Source organism: Opisthorchis viverrini (genome assembly GCF_000715545.1).
Source record: "Opisthorchis viverrini unplaced genomic scaffold opera_v5_97, whole genome shotgun sequence".
In the NCBI taxonomy this organism is placed as follows: Eukaryota; Metazoa; Platyhelminthes; class Trematoda; order Opisthorchiida; family Opisthorchiidae; genus Opisthorchis; species Opisthorchis viverrini.
In genome coordinates, this window is record NW_008751753.1 from 493932 (window position 1) to 503977 (window position 10046).

General features: G+C 41.4%; 1 protein-coding gene across 1 annotated transcript in view; it reads left to right on the plus strand.

Moving 5' to 3' along the window:
* Positions 1-7673: 7673 nt before the first annotated feature.
* The window catches only part of T265_05253 (hypothetical protein), a gene marked incomplete at both ends in the record, with an annotated part of 26986 nt that continues 24613 nt past the window's right edge, over positions 7674-10046 (plus strand). The window contains one exon of the mRNA XM_009170222.1: positions 7674-9872. Within this exon, the coding sequence (XP_009168486.1) occupies positions 7704-9872 (2169 nt within the window). The remainder of the gene's footprint in view (positions 9873-10046) is intronic.

Below are 10046 nucleotides of genomic sequence, written 5' to 3' on the forward strand. Positions count from 1 at the left end.
GTATTTGATCCAACACTTCTTCCCAGGTGGTAGACAGACCGACGCCGCCGCCAGCCGGAACGTATCCAGGTCGACCCCCGTCGAGTATGTTACTGACTTTTCACAAGGGGAGGTGTTGGGGATATCAATATCCCCCCAAAACTCTGTATTTTTATGTGTGCTAGCGAGCTTCCGGCATCTTCAAGGTCAAACTATGGAAAAATCAATGGCCCATTGATATTCCAACAAATTTAAATCCGATCACTGACATACACGAAACCATCTTTTTACTGACTTGGGTTCGGAAGCTCGGGGCATCGCTTGTTGATCGCGTGTTTTTGGATCATTAAAGTTTGTGTCCGAGGTTTTTCGTCTTCTTACTATCCGCCGTGCCAGGAGTCTGGATCAAGCAACATAGCTGGGGTTAGAGTATTACCACAATCCGCATATCATAATGTTTGCTTGCTGCGTGACCGAACCGTAACAGTCTGTAAAACGTTGAAGTTAAGCTACCAAATACGGTTTTAGGTCAAACTAGAAAAGAACTATTGACCACACAAATCGTGAACGCAAAGAGCCTCAGCTGAAACTCTACTCTCGACTTCTTGAGACACAGTGTGCTTACGCTTGATCCTTCTAACTCATCTTTTCAGTGTGCTGTTCCGTCCGTTTGGTACATTTGACAATGCTGTTATACATTCTCAGACTACCATTCTCCCATCTTGCTGTTTGCTTTGCGTAAAAATGTTCTGAAGCTTTTAGGCGCGCGTGTGTATATCACCACTCACCCTTGAGATCCCGTTGTTCTGAAAAAGGCGCAAAATCTATAGACAGCCTAACTAGGGTTCTTATTTATACCATAGTTATTCTTATTTGTAACGGATAATGCTGTTACCCCCCATATTACCACTCTGGTCCAACCGCATTAAAACGACCAACTTTAGGAGCCTTGATATTTGGCGTCACAGAGACTGGACCTTATAAAGTTTTGTATAAATATATGACCCACTAATCTACATGGGGGAGATTTTACTTCCTGACTCGCAGTGTTTTTTCGTCCGGTGCTGATCACCGGACAGTGGTCTGGCGATCACAGTCTCCTAGTCCTGTAGGTTAAGGGTCGTGATAGGTACGGAGACTTGTTCCTTAAGCAATTGTACTGCTAAAGTTGTACGCTAACACCTACCTACTGACTTTCTGTGAGGTTTTGGGTCAAATACGTTGACCAAGTAACCCAACTGTCCTCATTTCCAAATGCAGACCTCCTGGCAGTAATCCGACCCACGTATAACCATAAACGTCCTAACAAACATAAGTATCTTGCCACATCAGCATTCTCATACTGTCATCAGAAGGTTTGCCTTGCTTGTTGAAAACAGCACAGCGGTAGGCAAAATTATTAATTCTGACACTACATTTCTCATACTTGCACGTATTCTATCTGCTACCCCACCAGGATCCAATTTGAAATGTCTCTCTGAAGGTACCAGCATTGCGACTGACACTTCTGTTTGTCATGTGTAGCGCCCAGCTTCCGTGTGTTCGACTTGTCCCCCAACCCTAAAAACATCAAATACTGACTTGAAAACGCAAGGTGGTCTGCTTGGCTTCTTTGATGTTCACAAACTTGTACGCCGTATTCCGTCTGAATTGGTGTGCGCTGTCCTTCAGAAACAAAGATACAAGGCGCACTTCTGGTGACGCGTGGGCTGCTACAAATGGATATGCCATGGTGGGTATTGCGTTGAGGCATCAAGCGAAAATATCTATATTTGAGGCATCAATGCCACGTAATGGCGCTGTCGACAACGATTTTGTTTGCTCCTGTCCAAATCTTTCTACTTTCCAAAGCGCATTTATTTTTAACTCTAAACGTGGTTTACTTTCTGTGGTCTCTTCAACCTCAATCACAATGGCTCTTGGTGTCAGATGCAGCGTAATGTCACTAGCCCGTCGATGGCACTCCACTGACTGGCAACCTAAGGTCTCTGATGCTTCTACGGGTCATGGCCTTCCTTATAGACTACTATTAAGAAGAATACGTGGATTGTACAAGTGCTTCCACCCCCAGTGTACAGCAACCTCCCCCACTTCACCGAATCATCGGTGAACGAAACTGTGGCAGCTACAACCGCTGTACGACAAGTACGCGGTCACTAAACCTGAGAGTGATGATAATGATGATTACATGGATTTACAGATGTTTAAACTAGTATTCCACCTTATCTGTTGACCTATATAATAATATCAGTGAGAAGTAACCGAATAGTAAAGCTGCATAATTATCTGTCAACAAGAACAATCGACTTGCAGAAAATAGGATGATAGTTTGAGTTATTTTAATTTACTCATTTCGTCTTTTTACTTGTAACAGATATAAAGTTGGATATAAAAAGTTATATCTGAGCTATAAAACAAAAATAACATATCAAGTCTTAAGATTAAGGTGCTTCATGCATTTTAGGTCAGTAAGGTAATTCTGACTATTCTATTATAAATTTCAGGATTGTTGAAGGAGAGATCGCATTAAGTCAAATGTTACGGGTATTGAGTGCTGCTGACAGTAAAGGTACCACTTTGAACTTTCACAAGAAGCACTGAGAATGAATCGTTGTTCAGGTAAAAGGCCGACCACGGAGTGTACTGACTCGTATTAGCAGACAGTTTAGTTATGCTATATTTCGGACAGTCCTATTGATACAAACGAAACGTGCACCACCTGTCACTACCATTTCCTCATTCTTGAATGGAACAAAGCCTGAAACAAGGATGTGGTTAGCCTGATAGGGGAATCTTTCCACGTTTTCCCTGGTCTATTGATCTTCATAAATAAATTTTGGAAGCCTATGTCATACTTGTTGGCAAGATGAAGCTAAAACAAGCTTGTGACATCATAAAATATTAAGGCAAAAATATATTCTCTCTAAATAGCATCTCCGTGAGTAATATCATGGTGGGCTCGAACATGCTACCGCGGAAATACGGCGAGAAATAGGACCCTGTAAACTCTTTCAAAATCACGATTATCACATTCTACACAGCAAACTGCAATGCATGCACGGATCTCGGAACCAAAGGCCATGTATTCATAGGATTTTTATGGGGATCATAAAGAATTAGAGGAAATTACTTAACTATTTGCCATCAGCCTGGTCCGTAACAAATTTGGCGTGGGTGATATACCGGGCAAGAATTTAGGATTCGTACATATCTTGCTGAGAAGTGAGTCTAGTGCTTATTTTGTGTTTTGGTTTACGGTGCGCAATCTGAATATGAAGGTCCAATAATCCGGTCCCGACATATTCACTTACTACGTTCCTACCACGGCGAAGCGTTTAGTGGATTGATTTTCAGAATCCCCAACTTCTACTTTTTAGTTATTGCTTGCAAATGTCAAAGCACACAACTTGTTAGGCATAAGGTCCTCTTCAATACCCTTTTACAATAAGTGCCGGTGTTCACACTCACAACTAATTTAAAGAGTGTTCTTTAAAAAACGAAAACACTGATCACAGTTAATCTCGGTTGGGGAGAATTCACAATTCCTACATATGAACATCAGCCATGGAAAGGAACCATCTAGTACAAAAACATCCGTAGTTAGTTATTGCAATCCAGATATTTGTACGTAAAATATGGCACGGAGGCCAGTAAAAATCAACCAGGAAGTAGCAATTCACTTTCCGCAATGTCTGATTAAATGCTGTGTGAATGTCTGGATCTCAGCATACAAGTTCAACTTATTTTAGTTTACAAGGCACGTGATCTTCAATAGATACCGAACAGTAAGTAGTACTACTTTCTAAATTCCCCGTGGAGTTGGCAGTGAAGCACTAACAAATATGACGGCACCCTGCTAACCCCAAACACATTCACATGAAACAGAAAATATTCAAAAGAAATTTGCCTCAAATCTTGGATTTGTTTTTACGCAGTGCAAACTGGTGAAATCGTAGTTGAATGGGTCCTGGGCACCTAAATTTTCGGCAAAATGTGAAGTCAAACAACCTGATGAATACCAATCACGCTTTTGACTAATCGAATTGGTCGAAGAATTTTTTGTCTAATAGTTGTATCATGACTTGTTCTTATGATGGCCGGGATTTAATAAAAACTACTGATTAATTAACGGAATGTTTTCTGAAATTTTGGTGACCTTCTGTGAAAGTTATGAAGAAACGGCAGAAAAGGTGATATGGTGAACCCTCAGGACGATTGTCCTTAGTCATTCATATCAGAGTGCCCACTCCAATTTTAAGCTGGACCATATTCTTATTCTTGCCCCTTGACAGGGCAGGTAAAGCAACTCAGCTCTTCTTCCTTGTGACCAGCGTTGGACAAAATGGTCTCTGCCCTCCTAGTTCCGAAGCATCTATCAGCTCACCATGGACAGTAACAATGTCGATGTGACAAGATGCGCCCTCATTTTGGAACCCATATTGGTTGTAACAGCACCAATTCATCGACGCCGATGCTACAGCATATTAAAATATTGACAGTTCCGGGACAAAGAAGTTTGGCAGTTGAAATCCACATCATTAGACAATGCGATGTCAACAGGGTTAGAAACCCATCTCAGGATGCAGTCATGATCGCTCGTTTCTACCAACCAAGGAAAATGATTGTCCTTATAGACTCGAGTAGACTGAAAGTATTCTTCGGACCGCAACTAAGAAAAGAGGTATCAAGAAAAAAATTATGAAACAAACTATCTATTGCATGCGTATGATGCGAACCGTGGTTTTATCAGGTTATAGCGAAGTTTTGCGAACGTACGGTGCTTGCTACTTCTGAACACACTTTGCTATGCAGTTTTTTAACCTTCTTCTCTTATATAACGATGCAGTTACTACAGACTTCAGTGGGTCCCAAGTAAATGATTAGGGCTTATTAAGACAAGCAGGGTAGTAAAAAAGTAAACCTGCTACAGTCTCGAATTCTCCGTACGCAGCATTTTTTGCTACTTTCTGCGAGTCTGAATTGCGAACTCCGAATGTGTTTAGTTACGTGGTTTTTTGGCATCATCACATCTCTGTGAAAGTCATTGACCTTACATAGAATGTTGAAGACTTTGTGTCAAACCTTTCTTACATTTGAAGAAGTATTGTCTTTTAGATCTTATAACTGACTTTCGGATAAAATTCACCTTGTTTTGTCTTTTCCCTAGAATAAAAAGCTACACAGGAGTATAATTTCTCCCGGTGGTTTAGTTTTGTTGTGAAACAGTTTCATAATGTAAGGCAGTGGTAGTGCGAGAAGTGAAAGATATATGTGGTGTTGACAATCCTGGCTACCTTGGAACATTAAGTAGTTCTCGAAACAATCAGATAAACTGAAATCTCTTTCCTAATAAATGGAAAGCAGCAATGTGGCTTCAGAACCAAGAGTTCAGGAATTTCAGGAATCAACATATAACAAGTCATGCCCAAGTATCTTATATATATATATATATATATATATATATATATATATATATATACCTCAAAATGTTCCGCCTTATCGCATTTATTGTGGCCTACCACTTCAGTGATTCCGTGAGCTATGTTGGTTGTGAATTCTTTCCTCACACTCTGGATATTCCGGGGAGGCTACAGCGGAACGATCAGCCTAAAAAAGTAAGTTCACTTGGTGCAGGCACATACATGTGGCGCGAAGCACTATTCAGGCAAAATAGTACTGTTAGCTGCAAATGAAGTGACTTATGGGTAAGGCGTTCCTCCAAATTGGCCAGTATCACCGCATTTTCCAAAGTAGGCATGCTGTCTCCAAGAATTGGCCGTGGGTCAGTAAGACAAGGGATCAGAAAAGACCGAAGGTACTGAGGAATTAAAAGTGACACTAGTTAGCAATACAAAACGAAAAGATTGAAGACCATATGACTCTCGCTTGGAACCTGAAACGCTAGATTCCTTCAAGGAAGTGGCGGATTTCCACGGGGCCAGAAGTCTTTAGATTGAAGCTGCATTGTTTTCAATGCACACAGGATACCAAGAACAACCGAACGCGGAATACATTCAGAGAAATACTGGCAATGTACCTTTCTCAGAGCTAATTTACAATCTATCCATCAAACATTTAGACCATGTAGCACAGTGACCTCAAATCACTCTGGAGATGGACCTCTCCAGCCCACCTAAGAAAGGTGGAAATCGAGAGATAATAATGAACCATAGAGGAAAAACACTGCCGATTACTGAGCATTACTTACAGAATTGTTCAAATCAAGTAGACCACATGTATATATTCGTAAGTCACTGCTCACAAGGTTGTTGAAAATTCGTCGGCAGCCCACCCCACGACCGGTTTCGCCCCTTTTGGGGCTCATCAGGTAGGCGCAGTCCCGGGTTTCCATCAACCTTATGTTCTACTTGAAACCAAATTGCACGAAATTAGCCAATATACACTCATTGGTAAACTAATTTGGTTCTTCCAGAAACCCACCTGGAACCCAGCTGAATCTCTCCTTTGTGATGTTTCCAAGCAACTGAGTGCGTTGCACCAGGCCGCCTCATGTTTCAGTCGCTACAATATTCAGGATATTGTGATACATGTATATTGCAATTTGGTTTCAAGTAGAACATAAGTTGATGGAAAACCTTATGAGTGGTGCATTACAAATATATATATGTATCGCGATATCTCGAATATCGTAGCAACTGAAACATAAAAAATTCCGCTGCTCATTGCTATACCCTCATGTTTAAGTCGACCGCTGGCTCTTAAGAAGCATTTGTGCCTGCACACCCTGACCTTATTCCATCGGATTCGTGTCGATATCAGTGACTTGAACCCAAATGAATTTCACCAAAGTCACTTACTCTCTAGGTACTGTGCAAGAATCCAGCGCATCAATGTTGTTGACTGGCGGATCCGTCAATCACTCATTCTCTCTGCAAAACTACGATTCCCATTAAAAGGCTTTGTCTACGTTTGACTTCTGTAGTGTAAAGCCAGCTTAGTTGAACAGGTTAGGCATATCAGGTGGCTTTTTTCTGAGTAAATAATTCCTAGATGAAACGATGTGCATGAGCGAAATTCGCAACCGACTCCAACCAGTATTTAGCTTAACCTGGGAGCATGGCTACTAATGAGTAATCAGATTATGCGTCAGAGCCTCAATTGATTTCATAGGGGAGAATTGATAATTAGGCAAGAACATTCAAGCCATTGTCGTTTTTTCATGCCCATATATTTTCAAAGATGATTCCATCTGCTAACTTATTCACAGACCTTCCCTTGAACAGAAACCATTTGTTGAAGCTAAAATTTTGAATGGCTCAGTATTTATTCTTTCAAATAATAGAGGGATACTGGGAGTCAAAATAGAAAAAAAACTAAAATTTTCAACGTAAGGCTCTGCTCGGAGGTTTAAATTGTGAAAGTCCAAAGCATAGCATCAACGTACTATCAATATTCGACTAGATCGGTTATTTTATCTTCACAAACTCACCACCAGGTGTTTTAAGGGGAAGGGTACTAAACCAACAGTCTAATATCAACAAGTACGCCATCATCCAGCGCTTGACTCGGAGATTTGTGTGCGTAAATATCCTGGTCACGTGGGCATCAAAAAGAAAAATGCTGGTAATACCGTGCGTTACTAACTTATTGCCATTCTGTTAGTTTTTCTAACACATCCTTGCTATCTTATTGCAGCACTGATCACAGCGAAACTTTCGTCTGAGATCATTACACGCGACTGGTAACAGAATTAACAAAAGCATATGCGCCTCAAACACCTGAAAACTATCGTTGCACCTCAAGAAGCCGAAGCTCGAATAAGTTGTATTGCATGGTCCCCGAACAACAAAAAGTTGGCCGTGTGTAGCCATGATAATATCGTTTCAGTTTTTGATGAGAATGGAGAGCGCCGAGACAGATTCGCAGCAAAAGCGGCAGATTCGAAAAGTTCCACAGGTGGAAAGAAAATGTTTGTTGTCAAATCCATGGTCTTCTCACCAGAATCCACTAAACTGGCCTTGGCCCAGTCGGACAATATTATTTTCGTCTACAGGCTTGGCGAGAACTGGGAGGAGAAAAAAGCCATTTGCAACAAATTTCCGCAACAGAGTGCGGCCATATGTCTTTTGTGGCCTCCCGGACAACCGATCATTTGTGGTCTGGCAGATGGCAAAGTTAGAGCAGCGAATACAAAGACAAACAAATCCTCAACTATCTATAACGCGGATTCCTACGTAGTGTCCATGTCGCTGAACAATTCTGGTAAAGGATTTGTATCCGGGCACGCTGATGGAAAAATTGTTCGTTATTTTTTTGACGATGAAGGTTCGGGTGATACACAAGGAAAACTCACCACGCATCCGACTGCTCCATACTCTCTAACATGGGCTGGGTCTACCATACTGGCTGGTGGCTGCGATCGGCGCATTTACGTTTACAATCGTCAGGGTAGAGTAATACAACAGTTTGACTACAGCAAAGATGACACGGAGAAAGAATTCACAGTTGCCGTCTGCAGTCCCAGTGGACAAACCGTTGCATTTGGGAGCTTTGATCGGATACGTCTGTACTCGTGGAGTCCGAGAAAATCAAGCTGGGAAGAATGTAAACCTAAAGAAATAAAAAACCTCTATACAATCACGGCAATGTCCTGGAAGCGAGATGGTTCCAAATTGACAGTGGGTACGCTGTGTGGTGGGGTAGAACAATTCGACTGTTGTATGAAGCGGAAGTTGTACAAGGGCACTTTCGAAATGAACTACGTTGGTCCAAGTCAAGTCATTGTGAAGAACATTAAAACAAGCGAACAGATTGTACTCCAGTCAAATTTTGGCTACGAAATCGAAGAAGTTCGTGTCATGGGTTGTGATCGGTATCTGGTCGCACAAACTTCTGACACCCTTATTTTGGCTGATATAAAAGGAAGTCGTCTTAGTGAAGTACAATGGAATAATAAAGGTCATAAATCGAAATTCTATTTTGGCTACACAAATTTGTGTATTATTTTCGGTTTGGGAGAGTTACTGATCGTTGAGTACGGGATGAACGAAATTCTGGGTTCAGTGCGAACCGAATTCACTAATCCCTATTTGATCAGTGTGAGAATAAACGAGCGGCGAGTGGGAGGTGGTGAGATCAACAAGAAGATTGCCTATATGCTTGATTTAAAAACTATTGCAGTTATGGACCTAATCACAGGGGTTACAGTTAGTCAGATTCAGCATGATACCAAGGTAGACTGGATTGAATTGAATGAAACTGGACACAAACTACTGTTTCGTGACAAAAAGTTTCAACTGTTACTTTTCGACACGGATACCGGAACAAAAACCGTACTCCTCACCTTGTGCTCCTATGTCCAATGGGTTCCACAAAGCGACGTCGTTGTGGCTCAGTCACGCGACAGTTTGTGTATTTGGTACAATATTGAGGCAACCGATCGCGTTACTTCTATCCCAATCAAGGGCGGTGAGATTTTGGACATTGTAAAGCAGAATGGCAGAACAGAAGTTCTGGTTAGCGAGGGACTTACTACAGTTTCCTATGCTTTGGATGACGGATTAATCGAGTTCGGCACAGCAATGGAGGACAAAGATTTTGCCCGCGCTGTGTCATTTCTGGAGAGTTTGGAGATCAGTCCGGAGACCAGGTCCATGTGGACAAAACTGGCCAAAGCAGCACTTAAGGCAGAAGATCTTTTGGTGGCTGAACGATGCTACGCCGCCTTGGGATCAGTTTGTAAAGTTCGCTACCTGCGTGCTACCCGTGATCTTCACCAGGAAGTGAATAATCAGGACTATCTGATCAAGGCACGTATCGCAATGTTGGAAAAAGACTTCAAAACAGCCGAACATGTGTATTTGACTCAAAATGCGATTGATGAGGCCACTACTATGTACAAAAGTCTGCGCAAATGGGAGAATGCAATCGAGGTAAGTCATGCTAAGGCGATGGATCAAGCTAATTCGGTCACATATCATATATATAGCATACATATAGTATATAGTAGCATATATATGATATATATAGTGGTATATATATAGTAATATATGTATAATAGTATATGTAGTATATAGTATATAGTAATATATATCTAATATATAGTA